The sequence below is a fragment of the Apus apus genome, chromosome 16, assembly GCF_020740795.1.
Source record: "Apus apus isolate bApuApu2 chromosome 16, bApuApu2.pri.cur, whole genome shotgun sequence".
In the NCBI taxonomy this organism is placed as follows: domain Eukaryota; kingdom Metazoa; phylum Chordata; class Aves; order Apodiformes; family Apodidae; genus Apus; species Apus apus.
In genome coordinates, this window is record NC_067297.1 from 13,945,193 (window position 1) to 13,971,509 (window position 26,317).

Below are 26,317 nucleotides of genomic sequence, written 5' to 3' on the forward strand. Positions count from 1 at the left end.
TGGGCCAGTTTGGGTGTGGGACTTTGGTGTCTCTGAAAGCTCAGAGTAAAATTTGAGACTTTGTTTGAAACTAGACAAAGGTTGTTGGTGTTTTGGTTTTAGCTCTTTGGCCATAGAGCAGTCTGAGAGAACAACAGTGCTCTAGACCTCAAATGGACCTTCTTACGTTTCCAGCTGTTTGACATCTTTCTTTTTCTTTTCCCAAAGCCTTTCTCCAAACAAGCTGTAGATCATGTACAAACACATCTAGCCAAGAAACAAGTGCCAGGCAGCCTTTTCCAGGTGAGGATACCACAGTCTGACCACAGTCACATTCTCTTCACTTATTTGACAGTAAATTATTTTGTACATATTATTTAAGGGGACAGAGTAAAATGGTGCTGGTAAATATTCTTCACTGTAATAGTGATATTACAATGCTTTTCTAAGCCAAAACTTACCAATTACTGTTCATGTCTAAAATACTTTAAGCACATTTATGAAAGCAAATTATACCTTGGTATATGAACAGACTAGTTTTAAAATTCATGTCATTTTAAGCTGTCACATGATTTAGAGTAAATCACTGTACTTTGAGGCAGGTGTACATCCTGCCAGGATGAACCAAATTCCATAGTGGAAAAATTGCCTTAAAGTTTCAGTGATGTAAAATCTTAGAAAACTTTTTTCCTTTTTCTTTGATTGTAAGCTGTATCATTTGATAGTTGGTGATGGTGTGGAATTAAGCCTTTGTACCATCTCACATTTTTCTGTCTCTCCACAAGACAAAATCCAATCAAAAGTTACCTTTCCAAACAGGAGTTTCTGCAACTTCGAAATTGTGGTGCTTTTTAAAAGCTTTCCATAAATCTGAATTGTTACAAGAAACTGTGGGATTTGCTTACTCTCCATTTGAATATAAAAATTAATGGGATCCTGTCTCGTTTGCAAAATTACACATTTTGTGTTGTTATTTACTTTAGAAAATAAAAAATGAAAAGTGAAATATCTTTTGTATTGTTGCAGCTCTAATACACATTGATACAAGGCCAGAAATTCAGAATTGTGCTGGCTCTGCTAGCCTGGTGCATTAAACCAATGTGCAATAATGAACCTCATCAATCATTGGGGAGGTTTATCAGCTTAAATGTCTTTGATATAAATCTTAGGCATGTTTGTATATTGAAAAAATGGGAAGATTTCCCCTGCTTGATTTTTCTTACTGCTCAGTGAACTGTTTCAGTGCCACAATTAGGAGAGCTGACAGATTGGGAAGGGCATTGCTGGAGGGCTACGTGCCCACTGACTGGGCTGGCCTTGCCATCACTGCGTGCCTGTGCACCTCCAGAGTCCTTCTCTAGGAAAAGCCACTTGGGAATTGAAGGTGCTGGTTTCCTACTGGGGACAGAGAGGAGAGAAGCACCAGAGAGATATGGAGCATTGGAAGTGACCATGTATTATATTTAGATATATTGGAGGAGAGACCTGCCCAGTGACTGTGCTGCCACGCTGACCCACAGGCAGGTGCCATCTGCAGGTGTCGTGCAGCCCCCAAGGCAAACATTGCAAGTCTTCTAGATCATTAAAATATTTTGTTTGACCTCAGGGCACCCACTCAGGTAAAGTGAAATGAAACTTCAGTGCTTCATTGAGCCTTCTGCAAGGAAAGCTCCATAAATGCAGTAGTCTTGGAGGGTCAGTGTGAGTTGTGTGTGATGGGGAGCACTGCATGATCAGTTTGTTGTCTGTTCAAATGCTAATTGTGTTTCTTAACTCTTTTTAGCCATATATAGAAGAAATCTGTGATAGTCTCCGAGGAAAAATATTTCAGAAATTTATGGAAAGGTATGAGCATGACATGTTACCCCAAACTTCCTACCTTATGTAGCAGGTCCCTCAAGTATTGCGGTAAAATAAGGCTAAAAATGTTTAGTGCAGTTCATTTAATTAATAGTGCATGATCAGCAAGCTTCAAATGACTGGCTTTGTTGTATGTCAGGATGGGTCTGTGGAAAAGCTGTAAAGGTGACAGGTTCTTCTGTTGCTCCATGTAGCAGTCGTAATTAATGATTGCAGTTTGATCTCAAAGGTACAAAACCACAGAACTGCATTCTTGTGGAGTGTTCTCATGGGGAACCATCCCTGCTGTGTGACTGAAAGAGCCAGTCAGTCTGATGGGGGTCTGGACACCCTGCAGTTAAGCAGAAAAGGTCTGGTGAGGAACACAAGGCATAGACCCAGTTCAGCCCAGCAGCCCTTAGCCTTAATGGCAGCACTGCTGTGTGCAGGCCCCCAGCAGCAGCCAGATATGCTGAGGAAATGGGAGGGTGATGTCCTGCCACCAAACTGAATTCATTGTAAAAATGGCTCCATAAAACTCTTCTTCCTCTGAAAGTAAATACTGAATTATTTATGTAGAAATGAGAAATTGTTTTTTTTGGCAACAGCTTGTGGTATTATTGATGTTTTTCCTATTTTAAGATAAAAGGAGTTTAAAATGTTCCTTGGAGTACATGGAACTTCATTAATATAAATTGAACTGCCTCTATTTTCTTGTAATTATCTTTCTCTTTATATGATTTAAATATTTGTTAGTTCCAAACTTAGTTGTTTTTAAAAATTAAAAACTGCGTGAGAGATGTGAGGGCACAGTGAGCACTTACTGTTAAAGGGGGAAGGTTATCTGACTTCTTTCTCTTAGGAGGATGTAGAATGTGAAGTGAGCACTGCCTAGTAATTGTTTTTCTTGGTGGGGGTGAGGTTACAATTGTTGGAAGGGAAGGCCCTTGTTTACTGAGTGGCACCACACACCCTGCTGCAACCTTCATTTTAAACATCAGTCTTGATATTTCCCATCATACTTTACCCAGTACTCAAGACAACTTTTAAACTTTTTTTCCACAGTGACAAGTTTACTAGGTTTTGTCAATGGAAAAATGTAGAGCTAAATATTCACGTAAGTACTTGCAGGTACATTTATCTTGTCTAAAGGCTGATACAGGGAAGAAAATGTTCAGTTTTGAATTCTGCTTCTGAGAAGGCTTATTAAAGAGTGCAGTGAATGTCACTGAGCTGCTCTGCTATTCTTAGATGTGATGTCCTAACCACCCCTTTCTGGACGTCCCTCTGCCTGTCTCGAGTTAATAGCTTTTGGATTTTTATAATAGCTGAAAGGAAGGGACCTGCCAGAGCTGCTGCTCCCAGACAGCCCCAGACACCCTCTGTCTCCTTCCCCTTGTCCCTGACACCCCTCACCTCTGCTGCTGTTCCCTCACGCTGCTCTTCCCCAGCTGGTCTCTAAAAGCCACCCTGCTCTCTGCAGGCTGTTCTAGAGATGAGACTAGCAGACCTTGGCAGCAACAGCCTCATTCATCTGCTTTGTGCTTCAGAGTGGAGTGCTTGTGAGAGCCTGGAAACACAAACAGCAAGGGGCTCCTTTTTCCAAAGCAATCAATGCTGCATGAGTTACAGTAGTTAAGTACCTTAACACATTAATAGATGTGTTTAATTTGATGTTTTTACAGTAAGCTTTTTTAGTGCTGAAAAATGAACTCTGGTTTTGTTTTGGTTTATTTTTTTTACATTTACAGCTGACCATGAATGATTTTAGTGTACATAGAATAATAGGAAGAGGGGGATTTGGTGAAGTGTATGGTTGCAGAAAAGCAGACACTGGAAAAATGTGAGTATATGCATACTGTTTTAGAGCTAACTGTAAAAAATGTACTAGTAAGGAAATCCTTCCCATTGTTTCGTATAAAATCACTGGAAAGCAGCATCATGTTACTGTATTTGTAATTCAATTTTATCCCAAGAGGTCCTGATTTCTGGATCATCTTTAAGCTTAATTTGATACTTGATCCTGTTATGTGCTATGTGTTGGGGCTCAGCCCAGCAGAGCTCCTAAGCACATCCCTCATGTAAATGGTCTTGTCAAAATTAATGGAGACTGCACCTGTGTAAAATTAAGTGTGTGCTTAAACGATTCCCTGGATCAGAGCCTGACAGAAGGATATTCCTGTGGAAGCTGTGGTGATGTGGGAGGTGCTGCCTCTCTGCTGAAGGTTCCTCTTGGCATCATGGGCCTGGTGCTGACGCAGGGCTGGAGGATGACAGGAACATGACCTCAGTGCTGTTCTGTCTGCAGGGTCATGCCTGGGCAGATTCTGGCTGTGGTATTCCAGATTTGTGTAGTTCCGTAAGTTTCTGCCCCAGTGAGCACTGGCGAAAGCAGTGATCCTTGCTCCTGTTTGGAAGAATATCCTTCCAGTTTGAACTTCTGAGTAACAGAGCTCTCAGGGGGAGCTCCAAGGTCAACCTTTGTGTTTTTTCTTTTTCTGGTCTTACCATTCGCACACTTCTCCTTATCAGCAGTGAGGCACAACTGCCCCGTGTTGTCCTGTTTTGAACATCTGGACATTCATTAAAAAAATTGTTCTCAACATCTAGCTATTTATTAATTTGTTTACACTCTGCCCCCCCACCCCCCCTTTTCATCTTGCTCTTCTTTTAATAATTTTAGTCCAAGGACCATCATTAAACATCTCTCTCCTAAGTAAGCATGGCATGTGTGAAGTGCCAGGGCTTGGCTGTTGCAGCTGGCTGCACTGGCACTCGTGTGTGCTTGGCATCCTTGATAATAAACTTTTATGCTATGAACAAGTGGGAGATATCCTAACGTTGCTGTTGTGCTCAGTATTTTTGCAGTGACCTTAAATACTTGTATTAATACTGTTACTAACCTTACTGTCTTAATTCTTGCTTTGGTGCTTTTTTTGTTCATGTGTAATTCATTAAGTTGTCCCTGTACAGAAATAAATGTTTTCTTTAGCTCGAGCCACACTGAGCAGGTGTCTGCCCTGAAGAGGTAGTTCTCAGGTTCCCAGGCATTTTCATGTCTGAGTTTTGTGCTAGCAGGAGGTGGATAAACCTTGGGACTAGCAAGGGAAGCACAGGACAGTTTTTATCAGATATAATAAACAGAGTGAAGGGAAGTGAAATGTGGGAGAACCAAACATTTTTTTCCAGTTTGAATCAAAACTCAAGATTAGGTTCAGTTTCTGGGTAGAGGTTTGGTTTAGTTCTTTCTTAATCCAAACCTGTTTACCCATCCCTAATCCAGATCCCGTCCACTCTAGATGGCTGCCTCTGCTGCACTTACTGCCTGCAAGGAGCTTGGGAGGCCACCCCTCAAAGGTAACTGCCATCGGTGTTTCACTAACCCACCAAGACACACCTGAGGCTTCTTTCACGTCACCTCCTTCAAGGACATCTAAATAGGGGCCAGGAGAACAATGCAGAAAGCAGTCCAGCAGGAGGGATGGCAGGGCTCTTGGAGCATGATGTCAGAAACAGATACTTGATTCCAGTCAGTCTTCAACGGCCCCAGTCACTCACTGGGACCAGGAAGGTCAAAGCAGAAGTGAAGGGCAGCGTGTGAAATGTTACTTGTAGCCATTGCTTGCAGGCTCCTCAGCATGAGCTGGTGCTGTGCGTATATCCCTTGTTTTGGAAGGTTCAGGTTCCAGTAGGTTGGTGGTCACTGTCCCCACGGGCAGGGCTGGGGTGGCTGGTGCAGGGAGCACAGCCAGGAGGCCGGGTGAGGTGCGTGCAGGGCTGGGGCAGCCTGGACAGTTGGTGGTAGGGCTGGAACAGGGATCTTCTCCTGAGCATATTTTTAAATGAATGGCCTAAAAACCCATGGCTGCCCCTGTCAGGGAATGTTGTGTGGAGGAACGTGTGTCCTTTGTAGCTGTTCTCTAGTAGTTGGCTCACCTCATGTCATGGCAGTAGCAGACTGAATGATATCCTGCTCGTGCTGATGGTCGTTAGGGTAACACTTTTTTGAGCAAAATGTTACTAATTCGTATAATACGGATGGTAGAAGATGAAAAAGCTTTCCTGCTTTCAAAGACTTTTCTTTGAGTAGAAAGAAAACTTTAAAAAAACCCCACCACTCAGCATGTGTTCAAGATAGTACTGTCCTGGTAGAGTTGAAAGTGTGAGAAATAAATGGAACTTTGATAGGGTATCTGTGCTGTAATTCCTCCTGCAAATCCTGGCTTGCAGATACTGAAGAATGGATGTGTAAAATGTCCTTCCTATATCACTGTGGTTGTTTGGACACAGAATTATCTGTGCAAGCACACTTCTCTGTGAAAGGGCTTCTATTGAAACTGCTTTAATTCTGTGAGATTTTGGTTATTGTTTTGTTTAGTCATGTAATGATGTTTTGACTGCCAGATTGAAGTCTTTAAAAGCGCTTGCTTGCAGGATGCTGTAAGTGTGCATGGCATAACTGCTACTGAATAATACTGACTATAGCAGGAGATGTTTTCTGGTGCTTTTTCTGAACCATTAATATTTTCAGGTATGCAATGAAATGTTTAGATAAGAAGAGAATCAAGATGAAGCAAGGAGAAACATTAGCCTTAAATGAAAGAATTATGCTGTCGCTTGTCAGTACAGGAGTAAGTATCCTTGATTTGTTATTATTTATTTTTTCATTTAATATAACAGCTTTTATATGTAATACGTCAGTTGAGTTGTGCGACATGCTAAAGTTAAATCCCTCTGGAACCTTCCCCCTGATTCTAGCAATGTGTTTGGAGTAAGAAGGTAAAATTGAGCTTGCTTCTCAGTTTGGGTGCTTACAGAAATGAGAAGAGAATGTCCTTTACCACAGAATTGCATTTGTATTTGGCTTGAGCATAGAGAAAGGACCGGAAAGTATCTATTCTTTCTTTTCTCTGTGAAATGACTGATTTATTGATTAGACTCTTTAATCAAGTTAACCCTTTTCACCAAAGAGAACTTGTTGCTTGTCCAGAAGTGTCAGGGGTCTTGAGAGCCAATTGGGTGAAGCTATGTGGTGGAGACTAGACAAGAAATCTAGGCAAATTAGTAATAATTGTCCTATTCACTTGGATTTGTGATTCTGCTGCTCCAGTACTGAATGTGAATTTTCATGTCTAGCGATTCAAAAAGAAAAGTGTTCACCAAGCAGCTAATGGTGGAGCTGGTTTTCTTCCCTGGCAGTGCACAGCCCGTCATTTAGCAACAGAAAAGCAAGATAAACCTTTTGGGTTTGGTTGAGTTTTTGAAAAGGATTATTAGCTCATTAGAGTGTAACTTCTGTGGGTTCTCAGAAATGTGAAAGAGTTTGAAAAGAGATGTTGTGCCAAGTGCCAGCCATTCAGGCTGGAAACACCTGCCGGTGCTAGAGACGCCAGAGTTTTTGAATATGCAGAATTCAATAGGTTTGAAAGTGGTAGAATAAGATCACTAATTTCATTCCTGGATCTAAGCTGTTTGGTGTAAGTGGCGTGTGCCTTCCCCAGCGACAGGATTGATGTGCTGCCCGGAACAGAATGGAACTGGAAAGTTCATCATTGTACAATTAGTCATTTAACTGGGATTCCAGATGTCTCTGCAAAATACATAATAACAGCTGTGCAGATTACACATGTGTTTGTGTCATCGTTTTCATTAATCCACCTAAAATTTTGGCATTCACAACTACTCCATGAGTAGGGAGCTCCCAGATTTGAGTGCCTTGTGGCTGCGTGGCGAGGGAGGCACACTAAATCCTTCTGGATTGTTAGATTGTTCTATGGTTATAGGAAACCTGCTTGGGGACACTTCTGATTTATCCAGTTGATTCAGAAAATTAACTTAACTCTACTAAAGCTTTTGTTCTGGAGCTAAGTGGTAACTGCAATGATCCAGAGTTATGAGCAGTGCAGAGTTTCTGAGGTATCTTTGGTAGATGCCAAACTGCCTTGCCTGTGGCCTCCTTGTTTCCAGGGGCATTTAACAACTCGTTTTCCCTGCATGTTTCTGCAGGGTGTTTCAGACACCTGCAGAATTTTGTGTATAAAATACAGTTAGGTTTGAACATTACTGCAGGATCAGGCCAAGTGGTGTGGGAGTTGTTGGGGGTTACAGACGAGCAGATAAAGCTCTACATCTCAACCCTAGGAGGTTTTGTGGAAGGATGAGCCGGTGTGAACCGTGCCAGTGAGGATGGCGTGGCCATTCCCTCCCTTTCCTGCTGGGCCTGGCAGCCTCTGCTCTGCCCAAGGCCGCCCTGTTTTGCTGCTTCTAAATTGGGAAGGAAACGAGTTCCTGTGAGAGATTCCCAAAGCTTTCACTATCAATACTGCCATAATTAACACATTGTTCCAAGTCACGTTATTTGTGCTTCCTGCATGGTGTCCTGGCTGAGCCCCTCTTGGCTCCCTTCCCTCTCCCTGTGCCTCAGGGCCAGGCACTTCTCCCTTCCCTCCTCCCTCCATGACCCTTCCTTCAGTTTTCCTTGTAGACTGACCCAGCAGTCCTGGTTTCAGATGGCTTTGGGGAAGGGGTCAACCAGGTAATAGCCACCTCCCTATTAATTAGCCTCTTCCTGCCGACTTCCCGCCGCGGCGTTCCAGAGGTACCAGCACACCGAGCAGGTCGTTGGCAGTAAAGGGGTGCTTTTCCAGCTGTCTTAACATCTGCTCTTCTAAAACATCTGTGTGAATTCAGGTTAAAGTGCATCAAGAGGGAGAACAGTAATCCAGTGACCTTTCTAAATCTGCACCCACCATCCTTGTTTTCAGGGTTTTGCATAGTCTGGCCCTTGCTATTCTGGCTTCATTGCAAATGTGTTTGAGTTGTGACTCCTTCCTAGTCATGGATATTCCTTCTAATCACCTCTTGCAAGCACTGCTGGGGGCAGGGGGACAGCTCAGCAACCTGCACAGGTTCTTGCCAGAGTAGCTGCATTTAATATATAGGTGAGGATAAAATAAGCTTTCCTTTGGGTTTTGGAATATGATGTGACTCAGATTCTCCAACAGCAATCACAGGAAATAGTGTGTATCCTTTACACTTTGTCTAACAGCTTCATTTTTTTCTGAGCTGACCCAAAGCTGGTTAGCTTTAGTGTATCTTTCATGTAAGTCCAGTGCAAACTCAGGTAAATATTTTTATAATGTGCTCTAGTTGAAAGTCTCCAGAAGATAGTGATGCTATCTGCATTTTTTAAGCCTTTGGTTCCTTGTAGCTCTTTTTTAATTTTTGTATTGAAAGGAGATAGCAAAATCTAAGATCTCCAAACTGTTAGTGAAGCATCAGAGCAGGTAGATTAGTACAAAAATTACTTGAGAAACCTATTATTAATATTGGCAAATATAATAGGAAAATGTCCCATGTATTTTTAGCTTCCCTAAGTTGCTGGCTTGTTGCCTGAGATATGAACTCTTTGCTCCTCTCCTTCTAGGACTGTCCTTTTATAGTGTGTATGACCTATGCCTTCCACACCCCTGACAAACTCTGCTTCATCCTGGACCTGATGAATGGTAAGCAAGGCTCATGCAGCTGAGGGGATCGTCACTGAAGTATTGGCAGAAGGACTTGCTGAGATCATAAAGAGAAAAAGGGAAAAATAATATGAGGTTTGAAGCATAAGCCTTGGAGCAGGAAGAGTAAATTGATCTAAACCAGGGAATGTATAGAACAGACTGGCTTTGGGGATTTTGCAAGTGAAGATTCTCATTACAGTCTAAGTTGCAGGTCAACTAAGCTGCAAGTTGTAGCTTGGTCAGGAGCAGTTTTCTGGTAATATTCACAGTTTGATACATGACTGGTGAGGATTAGCTCAGAGTGACATTGTATTATGCCTGTTCTTTCAGCAGCAAAGTATGAAAACATCCCCAGCAGGATTATCTGAATATATTGGCCCCGCTGACCTCTCAAGGCCCCTCCCTGGGCTGTTCTAGATGCTGATTGATTCAGTTCTCCAGAACCCAGTGTATCTGTCTGCATTTTACTTGCTGTGGAAAAACTTTGCATTAAGGCTCAATTGTGAGATTAGCCACTGAATGCAAGTGTGTATGAAGTAAATGCACTTTTAAAATGGAGTTTCAGATGTATCAAATTTATTTATTAACTTGCTTTGGTATTTTGTCACCATGTGTACTTGCAGAATGTAGGTTTGGGTGCCTGTATTTTCTTTTAATTGCTTGTCAATTACTCTAATTTTAGGAGGAGATTTGCACTACCACCTCTCCCAACATGGAGTGTTTTCTGAAAAAGAAATGAGGTTTTATGCTACTGAGATCATCCTGGGTTTAGAACACATGCACAATCGCTTTGTTGTGTACAGAGACCTAAAGGTAATGGTTAGCAGAGTAACTGTGTTAGGCAGCAACAAATAATCCAGAGGTATTGATGAGTTCAATTAAGTGTTGCCCCTGAAACCTTTTCTTGGGAAGAATACAGATAATTTGTTTATCTTGGGCTGAATTTTCTAGTAATTCTTCAATGTAGTTCCAACCTTTGCTATAATCTAGTTTAACCAGCCTGGGAGATGCTTCCTTGGGGTCAGAATAAACCCTGTGCAGTGTTATTTACCTCTGTTACTATCTTAGTGATGCTGTTGAATTAGGGAGCTTGCTGTTTCTGAGGGCCCTGGAAAAGAAGTATGTGTGAAGGGAAACTAACAGGCAGACCGTTGCTTGGGGGATGCTTCCCTGATGTTTGGGCAGTTGAGGGCTTCTCTGGCAGAGGTGTCCAGGTTACAGCAAAAGTGGGGAGAAAATCTGCACGGAGAACACAGGGTGTAGATTGCAAGTAAAGGCTGTGAGAGCCACACACAGAGCCTGCTGTGAAAGAACCAAAAGCAGTGTTGACTTGAGGCCAGAACAGATTGATTCCTTCATGTCCTTTCAGTTTCACACCTTGCCTGTTCTTTCACTTCTGCTGCTTGTCAGTATTTCATAATCTCCCCTGGAGTTGAAGGTGGTGCTCCTTCAGAATGTAGATTTTTATCTAGAAAGTTGTCTGTTACATTGATGTAAAAAAAAAAAAAAAACAACAACCCACCAAACAGGCAATTACCAGTTACCAGAGAGTACTGATGTTTGAGTTACTGTGTTCTGTGAGTCTGTAGTTCTGGCACTAAAAGCGACCAAGCAGTGACCTGTGTCTGTGCATTTCTAGCCTGCAAACATCTTGCTGGATGAACATGGGCACGTGAGGATATCAGACCTTGGGCTGGCTTGTGATTTTTCCAAAAAGAAGCCACATGCTAGTGTGTAAGTATTATGTGTGGGAGCTTTGCATGTAAAATCACGACCAAAGAAGTCCTTCATGTGTCTTTATAATTTAACTTTGTCTAAAGGAAAAAAAATAACACTTGCATGGCACAGGCTTGTGTTACAGCACAACAAAGCTGGATACTCTAATACAGTTTTTGAGGCTCTTTCTGTTTTCCTGCACAGTTGTAGCAGCTGATGTGTAGGCATGGCTGGAAGATGACACATTATTTCGAGGTGATTCACTGTTCAGAGAAGACAAAAACTGGAGTTAAAGTACCAGATTGTTTTAATTGTCCTAAATGGATAACAAAATATTCTGAAACTGACTAAAAAACAGGATTTTTTTTTTCTCTTTCTCTTTCTGGACCTATGTAGAACAGGAAACAAATTGTGTTCCTTTCTGCCTCTTGGCATCAGGTCATAACTGGGATCTGAATTTCTTGGGTTGTGTGTGGATTCCATATTTTACTTGGCACATTTTATTCTTAGGTCTTCATTTGCCCTGATGTAGTCACAGAATTTATGCAAAAAGGAAAGCTTCATCCTGCCACCTCTGAAAAGATTTGCAGTTCAGTAGCTCTTGAAAAAGTTCTAAAGTTCAGCTTCTGTCAGGGGTTAAAGCAGCAGGACATGGTGCTTCCTGGTGGTGACCAGTGATGCCGTGGGGAGGAGGTGTCTGGGTGTTGGATCTGGCACACAGGGCTGAGCTGGAAGGAGACAGCACAGAGAACATGCTCCTGCATGTATGGCTAAAGGAGAAGCAAAATCAAATAAAGTTTTAAATTAATTTTCTTTCAATTAGGTTATTTTATTGGGAAAATGCTGTTGTTTTGGTTTTTTAACAATGATAGCTCTGGTTGTAATCAGGATGGTGTCCCTTTCTGCTCCTCAGAGGTACCCATGGATACATGGCTCCTGAGGTGCTCCAGAAGGGAACAGCATATGACAGCAGTGCTGACTGGTTCTCCTTGGGCTGCATGCTTTTCAAGCTGCTGAGAGGGTGAGAGAACTTTCATGTCCTGTGTGGTTTGTGTTTTGAGCCTGGGCCTCATCATTGTCCCTTGAAATACTAATATGTGACATACTACATGTTATCTAAAATGATATCTCCCTGCCAGCTCTGCAGCTGTATTACAGCTTTACACTTACAGTGTGTTTCTTATTCCTGCAGTCACAGCCCTTTCAGACAGCACAAAACCAAAGACAAGCATGAGATCGACCGGATGACGCTCACCGTGGTAAGGAGCCTGGTGGCACTTCCAGCTAATTCCTCTTGTTTAGTGAGCTCCCATTTCCTCTGCAGATAGGAACCCTGTAGCCTGCTTTCTGAGAAGGCTTATGCACACAGGGAAGAGTTGTTTGCAAACACAAATAAAATTTACTTTTCTAGATGGGGGAAGCAGATCATGCTACTTCTGTGATTAAATGTGTCTTTTGTACTTCTGTTTTCTGTAGAATGTGGAGCTACCAGAGTCATTTTCTCCTGAACTGAAGTCCCTGTTGGAAGGGCTCCTGCAGCGGGATGTAAGCAAGAGACTTGGATGCCAAGGAAGAAGGTAGGTGTTGTCTTCTCCTTGGACCACTTCCTTGAAAAATTTCCACTTCTCTCTAAATGAATTAAGTCACTTCAAGTAAAAATCTGCTTCCTCTTCTGATGATTTTAATTTTGGAGAAAGAACATAAAAAAGTGCTGTTGCATGGAGTTACGTTTCAGCTTCCTTTGGTTTAGACAAATTTTTGGACCATTTCTGTCATTAAAAAATTCCCCCAAGTTCTCTGCATTCATCCTTACGTGGGATGGTGTTTATACTGTTCATCCCTGGGTTGGTTTTATGTTTTGGCCTGAAGTCATATTACTTGTTTCAGACATACTGGTGGCTGAAATGTATTGCTGTGTTGTAGCTGTGATAATCTGAGTGTGTTACACACAAACCCAACCCCCAAACCACCAAGCACCCAAAGCTGTCAATGCTGGCTTTGTTTGGGGTTGCCTCTATTTCCAGATGTGCCTGTTTCATTTGATGACTCTAAGGAAGGGGCTTTTTTTGTTTATTGACTACAAAACTCTACTTGCTTCTGCCAATCTTACCTTGCTTATAGCTGCTAACTGAAATTGTTATCACCTCTTTAAAAAGCCAGTGTGTGTCTCACTGAGATGAGAAGTCTAGGAGAGGGGTACGTCACTGTTGAGAAAGCCTTGGCAATGTGGGGTACTTGTTAGCTGATAGTCACACCCCAGGCTGGGGCTGCTTCCAGTTCCAGTGAGATGTTCAGAGGATTTTTATAATGGAGCCCTCTGTGACAGTGACCTGACAAAGACCTAGGCCTTGGGCCTAGCAAGAGAATTTATTTTGCTATAAAATATATATAATATCAAATAGAATGGAGTAAGCTTGTTATTGCCAAGAAGTGTATGGGGTCTGACAACAGATGAGTGTTGTTGGTGTGTGAAATGATGGAATACCAGTGCAAACCAAGAGTGATGGCTTGCCAGACACACAGCACTATTTCCATATCAGAGTCTTTTGTTTACTTAGGAAGGTTTATTGAAAAAGGGAGCATTTTACTGATGTTTTCGAATGATATAAATGTGACCTTTGAAGGCTTTATATTCCTCCAGTACGTTTGAAAAGCCCCTTCATTTTCTTGACTTGAGCTATTTTTATTTTGCAGTGCACAAGAAGTAAAAGAACATCCTTTCTTCAAAGGCATTGATTGGCAGCAAGTCTATTTACAAAAGGTAAGGGATTAAGATAGTAAACTTAGCTTACTTGGTAAAGCTGTAAAATGAAAAACAAGCCAGTAATGGGCAGAAAACTTCAGGGTTCTAGTCCCCAGCACGTGTACTCCCTTGCACAGATGTGTGAAGGATTGTTGCTGAAAACTGCTGTGTATTAATTACTACAGGTCTTCCTGATTGGTAGAGCTCAATTATGACTTCTTCAGGGCCCAAGGACTCTGTAGCTTCTTCTGAGCTGACTCTCAGCTGTGAGGTTTTTCCCAAAGTTCTTGGAGGACTGTTTCTTAAAGGAGTGGAGAATTTCATTGAGAGAAATTTAATTTCAGGGGACATACCTTTAAACAGACATGCATAATTTGTGCAAAAAATAAAAAGGCCACATAGAATGGATTGAAGTTGTGTCCGTTCATTTGTCTTTTAATTACTCTTCATTTTAATTTCTAGTATCCTCCACCATTGATTCCTCCCCGGGGAGAAGTAAATGCAGCAGATGCTTTTGATATAGGATCATTTGATGAAGAGGACACTAAAGGCATTAAGGTACACAGCTTTAAGTGACAGGTAGAGGACAGCACTGGGGCTGTTGGGCTTCACTTCTCATGTGTGCATGTGTCCTGGTTTGAGCCAGGATTTACTGAAAGTAAAAAGATAATTGTCTTCATCCTGGCCCAAACCAGGACAATGTATCATTCCTTTGCTTCAGGGGCTACTGAATGGGCAAGGAATTGCTTTCAAGTTTGGAAATCTAATCCATGCTATTATGAAAAGGGAGGCTTGGGCTGGCTGGTCTGTTGTTGCTTGCCAAGTCCTTATGTTTTATATTTTAGATGGACTGAAATCTACCTTCCTATCAAAAGTTTTGTGTGATAAAACCAGTGTTTTAAATGGTCAGACAACTGGGAAATCCTCAGATTTTCAAGAATACTTAATGATATTTAGGTTTAGAAATTGTAATTTGTTTCTGGTAGCTTGGATGAGAGAACTCTTACAAATGGCAAACTGTGTGTTAATGGTAGGAAAATGATAAAAGAAACTTTGAGGTTCTGGTGTTATCCAAAATCTAATGAAAATAATGTAAGGACAGGATGGGAAGCTAAAGCTGTTGCCCTCTTTGGCATGGAGGGGGTGGGAGGTGCCCTGCTGACCCCTGACCATTTGTCCCCTTTGCTGCAGCTGCCCTGGTGCTTTGAGACAACGGGTGAATCTGGGCTTGTCTGGGGTTTGTCCCATGCATTATTTTTATCATACATTTCTTCACTAGATCAAACTTGGTTCTCATTAATGCAGAAGTGAGTCAGGAGAGAAACTAATTGCTCTAAACTTCATAAGCAAAAAAACCCCAACGTGTTAAGTACTCACTGTGCTGAAAAAGGATCTTGTCTGTCAGTGTCACCTGCTGTAATTACAGAAGTTGGCATAGAAAAGACTTTATGTGTTTAAAGAGAAATGCAGAGAGCCCAAGATGTTCTTTATCCCAGAAAAATACTCATCTTTGGTGTCAGTGTTAGTCTAACAGGATTCCAGTTTCCTGCAATTCTGAAATGCCAGGATTTGAAGGAACAATTAAAAAGGAGAAACCAGGTGGTCTTTGTTGAGGGAACCAGATATTCCCAATAAGGCCTGTAAATTTTGTAGTCAGACTTTCACGTGATCTTTGTTCAGGCTGCCTATAAGGTAAATTTACTCTTAGTCATGAGTCAGTGAGGGATTATCATGTAGAGCTTCTTTGCTCTGTGCTTCCACTGGGGAGTCACAGGCTTTCAGGAGGGGCTGAATAATCCGTGCCTCTGAGCCAGCCCACACAGCTTCCAGGAAGGTGTCAGGAGCTGTCTCTGTCCCCGGGGATGCTTTGGGTGCCTTGCTCTCCTCCCTTACCCTCTGGATGATATTTACACTGCAGAGTGTCCTGTGACATCGGGAGGAACACGTGTCCTTTGAGGTTACAAACTGAAAAGCCAGCCGTGGATCCCTGGCTTTGCCCTCTCCAGTGCCCTAAGGAGTCCCAGGAAGCCCCTCATGCAGAACTGCAGACACAGCTTCTTCCTTCAGGTCCAGCATGGGTTTTCCAGCTGTGAAAGCAAATAGCATTTCTCTACTGATTGACAGAGATCAAGGCAACTGAGGAGTGGCCACAGAGAGTTTAAACTTACCCCCAAGTGAAACCCTTTAATGATACTACAGGGAAACCATGGACTGCTTTCTGTACTGTGTGAAAAGGCCTGGTGGCAAAACCCAGAATGTGGCTGTGTCGAGCTGCAAACTTCCTGAAGATGCAGTCATTTTAGTTTCCTTCAGTGCAGTTCAATTCAGGTGCAGTAGTTAAGATTAGGGGAGAATAGAATCTATATAACAGGAGAGTCAAGGTCTGCAGCCTGCACTGCTGAATTTAGAAGGTTAATTATTAAGAATTTAAAATTAAGCTATGAAAGCACAGAAGACCTCATTGTGTAAAAGGTACCTTTTCATTTTTTCATGGGATTTTTGTGCTAAGTTTTTCATGCCAGGAGACATTTGTTAACATTGATTACACAGCAAAGGAAGGCTTTTAGGGCTATCAAACCAAACTAGTTCTGAACAGGTAGCTGGTCCTCTGTATAAATGAATGTATTTGCTTAAAGCCATATACATGTGTTATATTGTTTGTATCAGTTTGTTCTGGTGAGGTTAGGGTTTGATAGATCTTTTAAAAGAATACTGTTCTATGGGTAAATATTAACTGTTGGGGATAAGAGTAGTAAAAGTTATTAAAATGTTGGGTTTTTATGTTGTTTTTCTCTTGCAAGTTGCTCGATAGTGACCAGGAATTATATAAGAACTTCCCTCTGGTAATATCGGAGCGTTGGCAGCAAGAAGTAGCAGAAACTGTTTATGATGCAGTAAATGCAGACACAGATAAAATTGAGGCCAGAAAAAGGGCTAAAAATAAGCAGCTTGGCCACGAGGAAGGTAATCTGTCAAATACACTTCTCTCCATCTTTTGCTGCTAGATAGTAATTCATGTGTTTGAAGTTCCACACAACAGACCCTCATATTACTGTCATTCACCAGAAGTGTTTGAATTCATGTAGTTACTATTGTGTTTCTTCAGACATTTCTGAACGTTTTGAAATGCTGTATGATGACATAATGTTTTGGAAAATCTTTTGTACTCCCTTTAAAAGATGATCATCTACAACCTTTCATCAGTTTTGTTTATGCTGTGTGCTCAGATAAGAGTGTGTGGGATTTGATTTCGTGACAAGGGAGGCGGGAGGGAAAACGGGAGATCCTTCGCAGCAAACGTCACTTGTTTGCGAGAGGTTTTAGCATCACAAACTCTAAACTTTGGATGTACAATTATTTTGCAGTCAATAAGATAATCTTCTAAAGAACCAGCTTCTGTTCTTGATTCCTGGACTGCAGCCACATTGGCTCGTGGGGTTGGAGCAGAACTGGCTCTGTGGGTGCCCGTGCGGATGGAAGCCCTGGTGGGAGCACATTGGGTCACCTTGTGTGCAGAGCTATGTCCTTCCCCAGCACAGCACACTGGCAGAATGCTTTGAGACAGTGCCTTGTTTTCTCTGCTAATGTATTCCCTTGTTGTAGATTATGCACTTGGGAAGGACTGCATTATGCACGGATACATGCTGAAACTGGGGAACCCCTTCTTGACCCAGTGGCAGCGTCGATACTTTTACCTCTTCCCCAACCGACTTGAATGGCGAGGAGAAGGCGAGTCACGGGTGAGTGGGGTTGCTCTGGAGAGCAGCAGCTTCCAAGGGAGTGGAAGGCAGGTGGATGTTGAGGCAAATCTGAGAGCTCATACCCAGACATACCTCCCCAGGAGGGTTTTGCCTGAGTAAATGCCCAGTGGATTTGAGTAACTTATCTTGAGTATCGCTGTAGTTAATGGGTAGCTACGCTGCACTGAGGAAACAAAGTTGACTTGAGAAACCTGTTTACTTTGTCATGTTATGTTTTTAAAGGAATTTGGTAGTTCATGGTGTTGTTTTTCATTTAGGACCTCTGGACTATTTATACAAAAAAACATAAACTGGTAAGGTCATAAATGCTATAGCATTTTATTTCAAAGAAAATGCTATAGTAACTTTAGTCCAGCTGTGATCATGTGCTAGGCAGATCATTTGTAGACTTAGTTAAGTGAAGTGTTAGAGTTGCAAGAGACTATTCTCCTCTCATAGTCTGTAAGGAAAGTTTTTCTGCAAACTGGTGTGTATGCTTGCTTTTTTAAGTATGTAGTGCTTAAATATTCCCTTTCAACTCTTTGACATAGTAAGATTGCCCCTTTTTTTAATAACAGCAGTAATGTTTGAAAAATGTATAAAATTATATGTAACTCTCTTGAGGGAGAAGAGTGAATGTTTTGTTTGTGGACACACCTATTTGTAGATTCTTATTTCATGCTGTCAGCACTGGCTTTCCTAGCTTACATCTCGTCTCTGTTGAAGCAACCAAGCCCCATGCTAAATCTCTCTCTTACCTTATAATCTGTCTTTAGTTCATGACCCAGTCTTTAGAAATAAAAAATGTGTAGTGACTGTTAATGTTCATAACTTGATTTATGTGGGTAGTCTAGAAAAATTAGATACTGGCTTTATTTGATGGGCAGCAGTTTTCTTCACATCATCTCTCCGGTTTATTTTTGCAAATGCTACAGCAAAACCTCCTGACAATGGAACAAATAGTATCTGTTGAAGAAACACAAATTAAAGACAAGAAATGCATCTTATTGAGAATTAAAGGAGGAAAACAGTTTGTCTTACAGTGTGAGGTGAGCCACTTTTTTTTTCAATAGCTGCTAATCACATTGTTTTGTGTATAATAAGACAATGAAAAACTTTCTCACGTCTTCAGTTACGTGCTAAGGGTGCTTCATGAAGGAAAGGTGAACCTGAGCAAAGCTGGGCAGTTTTTGTTACATGAGAATTTTGAAAGTGGGAAAGCTGCAACTGTGCCAGTTTCTGTCAGGGTTTTCAGTGGTATTTGGGCCAAAGTTAGTGCAGCTTAATATATAGTTACAAACTTCAAAACTTCTCAACCTGTGTTATCTTTGAAGGCCTTGTTGGCATGGGTCTCACTGCAGTTAGTTCATGGTAGTGAGTCCTCCAGGCATCTTAACCAGCTGCAGCTGCTGCCACCTTGCCTGCCTGGGGTGACAGAGGAGCCAAGGGCTGCACGTTTTCAGTATCCAGAGTTGCTCATCCCTTTGGAAAATTAAAACAAGTTGCTTGAAGTGCTCTCTAAGGGAGAAGATGCTGTTGGCAGTTTATTACGAAGTGCCAAACTACTTCTCTATCTCTTTCAGAGTGACCCAGAATTTGTTCAGTGGAAAAAGGAGCTGACAGAGGCTTTTACCGAGGCACAGAGGCTGCTGCGCCGGGCTCCAAAGTTTCTCAATAAATCTCGCTCAACAGTTGTAGAGCTTTCCAAGCCACCCCTGAGCCACAGGAACAGCAATGGGCTGTAGGAGCCAGGGAGCAACGTTCCCGTCGGGAAAGCTACTTTGTGAACATGTTGAGTTTCACAGAATCCTTACGAATGACTTTGTGCAATCCTGGATGCAGGATGTGCTTAGAAGAGGAAGAATTAGATGTTTACAGCGGGGGGTAATGTCAGAACTCTGTCTCTGGAGGTTGTGAAGACTGGAACAATGGGAAGTGGCTCCGTGTTCCTAGCAGTGGTGGCAGTGACCAACCCTAGAGGCTGCATGTTGCTCCCACGCATTCCCACCCCGCCGGTGTCTCAGATGTGGTCTGTTACTCCAGCTACTGAAGGAAGGAAGACTTTTCTCTGCAATACCCTCGTTTGGTGCATACCAAGCCTGGAGACTGACGTGGTTTCTGCTGGGCAGGGCAACACTGTTGTGTGCGGCCCCAACAGGGCCCTGGGCTGTGGGAGGAGCTGCAGACTCGCCCTGTTGGAAAACCTTTAACCTGTCCTGTTGCCATGTTCTTTCCAACCGTTACTGCTGACTTTATAACAACCTTTCTCCATACTGCTGATGATCAACAGTGTGACTCTTATGCACTTCAAAGTACTGAGTTCTAACTGTCCTGTGGTATAAATGTTATTGCTACTTCATGGAAACATTGAACTCAGATTATTCACTCGGTTTGTTGTACTCGCTAATAGTAGCTACCACCGTTTGCTTCTTCTACGTATATGCAGTACTATAACTGACACAATAGAGTAATAATTGGTGAAGAGGAATTTATGGTAGCTTCATCTAGTGCTCTGTTGTATAAATTGACTATTTTAGCACAGTTTTTAAAGAGCAGATTCCTTTTGACAAGTTTACAGTGAACATAAAGACAGTTCTTTTTCCATTTCAGGTCAACTGCACTTTTTAAAAATTAAAAAAATTATTCAAATTCCATGCATTCTAGTGCATGTACTGGGTTAAAATGTCTGGGTACCTTGGTACGTATTTGGGATCACTCTTCAGTTATGGGACTTGTGGATCCCTCTGTACACAAAAACATGAAGCAAGTGTGTTCCTGTAGTGTAGATATCCCAGACCTTCTCTGTAGCTCAGCTCAGGGGGTTCTTGCACAAATCTCATGGCTCAGCTTGCAAAAGGATTCTTAAATTTCTTTTTGAGAGAGTACAGAGTGTCCCCATAGAGAACTGAGGATGGAGCTGACAAAACGAGCTGATGAATGCCAGATTTCTATTAATTCCGCTTGAGCCATCAGTTGTGTCATGTGGAAACTCTTCCTAAAGCAAAGATACAATCTCTGAACCGTCAGACAGCGTCAAACATGTGGACTCAGCCTTTCCCTGGTTGTTGTGATGTTTGTAAGAGATAGGTCAGGGCTGGATTTAAGCTTTTTTTTTTTTTTCTGAATCAACAAACACCATAGAGAGTATTTTCTGCCTAGTTATGGAGGTGCAATTCCTTAAAGTCCTTAAAGACTCTGGGAATTGCATCTCCATGACCGGGAGCAGAGGTGACCCTGACAGCTCTCTCTGCTCGGGTTGTCTGCTGTGTGTTGCTCACAGGTAACCACAGGTTTCTTGACTTGTTTCCTTGTAGAAAAGTACAAGTTGGCAAAGCCAGGAGAATTATTTTAAGTGTTTGTTTATCCTGAACACACTTGTAATAAAGTTGGATGTGTTTGCTTCTAGAAGTGGGAATGGCTTAGCCTGGCATAGCGTGTGCTGTCGCGGGTGTGTCAGTCCTGCCTCACCGGCTGCGTGGGAGGAACAGGCATTTGGGAAGATGCCCCACATGAGTCAGGTGATACCTTTTCATCACTTGTTTCCCCCCTTTTATTTTTCAAACTACTCTGTAAAAAGAGTACCGACTTCTCTGTTGTTGTTGCTGGTAAGTGGTGTTCAGGATCTCGGCTTCCTCTCCTCTCAGCTCTGGTGTTTATCAACGTGTGGCACAGAAAGTGTCTCCTCTTATGGCACTGGTGGTGTTCAGTGTTCCTAGAATACCATGCAATGCTCTCAGTTTTATTCTTGTTTGGGAAAAAACCCACCACCTCAGATTGTGATAAAGGCCACTTTCAGTTCTCATGTAGCTTGTTCATACTTTCTTAGTTCGTGATGAGTTCCATTCTTCACTTGGTTATTTTCCACGGTCGCTTTCCGTGCGGAGCCCGTGCATTCTGAGCTGTGCAGGCCCTGCTGCAGCAAACCACAGGTTGTGGTGCTGGTGTCTGTGCAGAGGGGAGGGACAGACAGCTCTGCGATGGTGCCTCAGACCCACAGATTTTGTATGAAATGAGGGCTGGGTATTGACTTACAGAAGTAGGCGTGTTGTCGGGTGGAGTGGGGAGCCCTAGAACGTGCTCGTTGGCCTGGGCTGTGTTGCCTCCATTGGTCAGCACTGCTGGTCAGGGCAGGTGGGAGCAGAATAGCAAAATACTTGGTTTTCAGTAGTCAACTGGTTTATCAACAGTCTTTGTATTTGTGACTCACACATGACTGTGCTGTTAGGAGAGAAAGCGAGGTTACTGAAGCCAAAACCTGGGGTACATGTGGAGGCAGCTGGGATCCCAGAAATGTGTGAGGTTCTGGGCAGAAGGGACTGGCTCCTGGTGTGGAGAGAGAGCTGGGATTGTGCCCTCCAGATACCACTCCCAACTGATCATTCCTGCTTTAGGTACCAATTTCTCTGAAGTTTTCTTGGACAAAGATTCTTGCTGGTGTTGTTTTACATGAGAGTCCTTAGCTGTGTGTGTAGAAAATCAGGCAGAGAGCACAGGGGACATGGTGGTGTCTCTTACACACTGTCACCACATTTGTAGGACTTTTCTTTTAATGTTCAGGGAAGTAAAGATAAAAAATTAGAGCTTCAGGCATCAGCAGAGCTGAGTGAATGATTGAACACAGATTTTTAAACAAACAAATTACCTTGAAGTCTTAAAAAAAAGAAATCACCTGTACTGAAGATTTAAGCACGTACTTGTTTATTCCATTTCAAAACAGAGAATTACATGCCAGACAGAGCTGTATTAAACACTCCCCTGACAGTTCCACATGCCTTCAGTGCTGCAGGGATTGTTTTCCAATTACTCTTTGTCTCTGAAGTACAAGCTGACAAATGCAGAAAGGCTAGATCCTGGAAAGCAAGGGCAGGAGGGAAGTGGTGATGGAAAGAGGGGCAGATTCTGCTCGGGGTCAGAGGGGATTTTGAGATCTCCAGCTCTGTTGTGTGTGTGTTCCTGTCCCTTTCCTTGTCCCTTTCCCTCCACTCTGAGGTAGGGTGGCATTTTTGATATGTGGGAGTTGCTGTAATAGAATGTCTCACTTCAAGAACAGAGAGACAGCAAATTCCAGCCAAAATCAGACTTTTAGGAGCTGAAATTTAAGTGCAGGAGAAGCAAAGCAGCTGTTTTTCCTGCTGCAAGCTGAGTGCAGCTGAGGAACCATTTGGAGCCAGGCTGGGGCTGTCAAGTGTTCCCTAGACACAGTGTCAGCCAGGATGTCCCCTCACTGCTGGTACAAATTAGGCATTTTTTATTATTTTAATTTATTTGATAATTATTTTGCAAATTCGTGAAACAAGGGAACACTTACTAATGTATTTGTTTTAAAACCTTCATCCTACTGTAGACCATCCAGTTTTCTAAGTATAGAAGCTGGTTGGTATTGGTTGTGCTTGAGCTCTGTCTTGTCACTGGTCCAGGCTGCAGCCTGACGAGTCGCTCCTCCTGTGGCTGCAGCAAGATGGGCTTTGCAGGGGTCAGTGCTGGAGCTGGTCCATCTTGTGCTGGTGTTCCTGGTATGTTACCCCCCGTTAGGCTTCAAAAAAAGACTCTGGGGATGCTAATAATAGTTGGATGTGTGACTGGGAAGGCTGGCAGGTCGGGACAGGGGTGTGCTTGCTGTGCACAGCTCCAGGAGAGGGACCTCAGCTCAACTGTGCTTGATTTTCCTTAACTTCAACAACTCTCCTTTGGAAACTCAGCAGCAGTTTTTCTTCCACTTCTGCAAGGGTTAAACCAGGCACTAGGATCATTGGATTGGCTTTGTTATTAATATAAATGCAGGTGTTTGCAGTCCAGGGCACAGGCAATAGGAAAGGTTGTGTATTTGGTGCTAAAAACAAACCTGTTTATCCAAGTTGTGATCCTGTGCGAGTGCTGGTGTGGAGCTGCTGGGGCTGCTGCTGTTGTACCACAGTGTTGCCACCACGGGCAGGATGGTGATGACTTGTGCACCAGTTTTTGGTGGGTTCCTGTCTCTGCTGATAGCAAATGAGCTCTTGCAGGGTGCAGTGCCTAGAGCTCTGATTGTTCTGTCCCTGGCAGCCGGGCAGTGTCAGGACTGGGCTCTGCTCTGCAGGTCTTGGCATTCCCTCATGCAGCAGGTGGCAGTGACACAGATACTTTTAACTCTGAAATGCTCCAAATATCTATGGAAGGACGACTATTTTGAAGTGTACAGTAGAAACTAAATAATGCTAGTTGTCTTGATTAATATGAGGAGTGGGTCAATTCGTCAAGTTAAAGAAAAAATCGGAGAGGCGTATTTTCAAAAAGCATAGTATTAATTTTAATATTGTAAAAAAAAGGAAAATATCTAAAATATACAGAGAGCATATATATATCCAGATGTCTGAGGAATTTCAAGATAATCTACTTTTGTTTTCTGTTGATTTCTACCCATGGTGTACATATTGTGTGGATTGAACATTGGCTGTTTTAATACTATTGTTAAATTGTATTTTTATTTTGTGTTAAACTAATCATCACAGACTCAGCTTTATTTTGTTTATGTAAAGGTTGCTATGCTATGTAGGTATAAAACCAAGAATTCTATTTTAACAACAAAAAAAAGCATTTTATATTATTTATTAAATACATGTTTCTCCAACTTCTGACATTCCACAGAGTTTCTGCTCCATATATGTATAGAGGTGGTAGTTCCTTTCAAGCAGGATCAGTCAGCTTTATTCTGTTTTTCATAATAAAGTCAAAATAGTTTCTGTCAGTCTGGCCAACTTACCCTTCTGTTATGAGCACAGAGACTTGCAGGTGCTGTTGGGACCATCTCAAAGTGCAGTGACTTGTAACTGCAGAAACACCTGAAAAACTCTTGCAATATAAACCCCTTGGTTTGGTATTTCTGAATTTCCCCTGTATTCCTGGGCATTGCAGAGAGCAGGCTTTTGTTCCTCCGAGTCTGTGCTGGGTTCATGAGGGTTAATAACCTTAACTTAGGGTAAGGAATTAGCTTGATGTTTAGAAAAGCTCAGCCATCAGCTCAGGTATTTAGAAAGCTCTTTAATTCCATGGTTGATGAGCTGGTGGAAGGGGGAGCCTGGCAAGGCTGTGGAGGTTGAGCAGGAGTGGAGTCTGCACTTGGGCTGGTGTGGGTGTAGGGCACAGACAGGCTGCCTGGCACTCACCAGCGCAAAAATGTATTTACTGGAAAGGGTTTTTGGTGTTTCAGGGTGATTACTTGGTCCCTCAAGAGAGGCTGGAGGCTGTGAGGCCAGGTGAGGTGCCCTGCGGAGCACAGGGGGCCCAGCAGCAGATGCTGTGCTCATCCCCAGGCTGAGGAGGGAAGGGGACCCGGTGGGGACAGTCCCTCAGGGGTGTGGGGAGGCCAGCTGGCCCTTCCTCAAGTTGAAGCTCCCACATAAGCCATCCCCTCATTGCCAGGAGCCACAGGGCAGGCTCAGCCAGGGGCAGTGGGGCTCGGCTGTGCTGCTGCCCCTGGGCCTGCTGGGGTGTTTGCTGGGGTGCTGCTACTGCTGAGCACATCTGTAGGTGACCAAACCAGCCACCCCCTTCCTGAGCAAGGTACAAAAATAGCATGGAATCCATCAGATAACTCAGTTGCTAAAAATATTCCAGTTGCAATCATGTCCTGTGCAGTCTGAGGAGAACTCAAGGTAGGAAAGCGCATGCTTTCAATTTCCACCATGATGGAGCTTGAAGGACGTGCTCTTTGGGGCTGAGTGGGATGTGGCATCTCCAGGGTGAGCTGTGGCGTTGTCAGCTGTGCTGATGAAGCTCCTTGTCTTGTTGAGACACTGCCTGATGTGGGGAGGGGATGGCTGCTTTTCCCTACTTCTTGCCTCGTTTTGCATTTTCCCCTTCTCACGCCTGCCTGCTGGTGTTTGCTCTGTGGCTGAGCTGTTGTGTTGAGCTGCTCTGCCCAGAGCACCTGGAAGGAGGGAGAGGCTGGTGGCAGCTGTGACACCACAGTGGTAGGATCATGGTTTCTTGGCATCACCTGCCAGGAATGTGCTGTGATTGTGATGATGTTGAGCCCAGTGCCACAAATCTGATACACGTCCAGGCAGGGATTCTTTAGAAAACCTGGGGACAGGGTCAGAAAACTGGTTATTTGTCCAGGGTCAGGATTTGTCTGGGTTTGTGTAACTTGCTGTCCTGCCAACGGGACATGGAGCAGGTGTAGCTACGGGCTGGCCTGGATGTGGGGCTGGGAAGAGGCTTTCCCAGCTGTAGCAGGCATCCTTTCCTTAAGGAAGGGCAGAGATCTGAGAGGGTAAGATGGCAAATTAAAATGGTCTGAAAAACAGAATAAAGCAAGAGCATCCTAGGAGAGGTGTTTCACAAGCACTGTTTCAGTGACAACATTCAATCCTTTGGAAAACAAAAAGGAGCAGATTCATGTGAATAGCTACTAGTGATTTTAAAGAAATATATTGAAAGAGAACCCATTTTCCATGTGTAATTTAATGGTGAGAAAAGCCAGTATCTGTAAATAACTTTAGATATTGTATCTATGAGAATCATTCCTTGTTTTATGTACTTGGCTCTTTTTGTATTTATTGTGCAGAGGAGGGTGTGCCCTGCGCCCGCGTGTGCTGCTGCCCGGCCAGCAGTGCTTCCCAGAGACTACTCAGAGTTTACAGCCCTCGGCCGTTTGTGACTGATGTGCCACACGTGGGTCATTCCCCCATTATTAATATTATTATTTTTTTTTAAAGGATTATTTTGGCACAGCTAAGCTGCTTCTGTGTGTTGGTCAGTACAACTGCTCTCATACGATGAGAACCCCAATAAAAACCGTCCTTTGCGTGTGG

At 43.0% G+C, this 26,317-nt stretch overlaps 1 protein-coding gene across 2 annotated transcripts in view; it reads left to right on the top strand.

The window, feature by feature from the left end:
* Window positions 1–26,317, top strand: part of GRK3 (G protein-coupled receptor kinase 3) — a 59,348-nt gene extending 33,031 nt beyond the window's left edge. Inside the window, exons 5-22 of one of the 2 annotated variants that reach the window (XM_051633718.1) lie at window positions 208–282; window positions 1,763–1,824; window positions 2,884–2,935; window positions 3,570–3,661; window positions 6,350–6,449; window positions 9,245–9,323; window positions 10,009–10,139; window positions 10,966–11,060; window positions 11,956–12,063; window positions 12,235–12,301; window positions 12,519–12,619; window positions 13,737–13,803; window positions 14,248–14,343; window positions 16,587–16,749; window positions 17,389–17,525; window positions 17,804–17,839; window positions 18,461–18,574; window positions 19,109–26,317. In XM_051633718.1, coding sequence (XP_051489678.1) covers window positions 208–282; window positions 1,763–1,824; window positions 2,884–2,935; window positions 3,570–3,661; window positions 6,350–6,449; window positions 9,245–9,323; window positions 10,009–10,139; window positions 10,966–11,060; window positions 11,956–12,063; window positions 12,235–12,301; window positions 12,519–12,619; window positions 13,737–13,803; window positions 14,248–14,343; window positions 16,587–16,749; window positions 17,389–17,525; window positions 17,804–17,839; window positions 18,461–18,574; window positions 19,109–19,270 — 1,737 coding nt within the window. In that variant the 3' untranslated portion in view covers window positions 19,271–26,317. The remainder of the gene's footprint in view (window positions 1–207; window positions 283–1,762; window positions 1,825–2,883; window positions 2,936–3,569; window positions 3,662–6,349; window positions 6,450–9,244; window positions 9,324–10,008; window positions 10,140–10,965; window positions 11,061–11,955; window positions 12,064–12,234; window positions 12,302–12,518; window positions 12,620–13,736; window positions 13,804–14,247; window positions 14,344–16,586; window positions 16,750–17,388; window positions 17,526–17,803; window positions 17,840–18,460; window positions 18,575–19,108) is intronic. The other variant, XM_051633719.1, reaches the window with a different exon arrangement.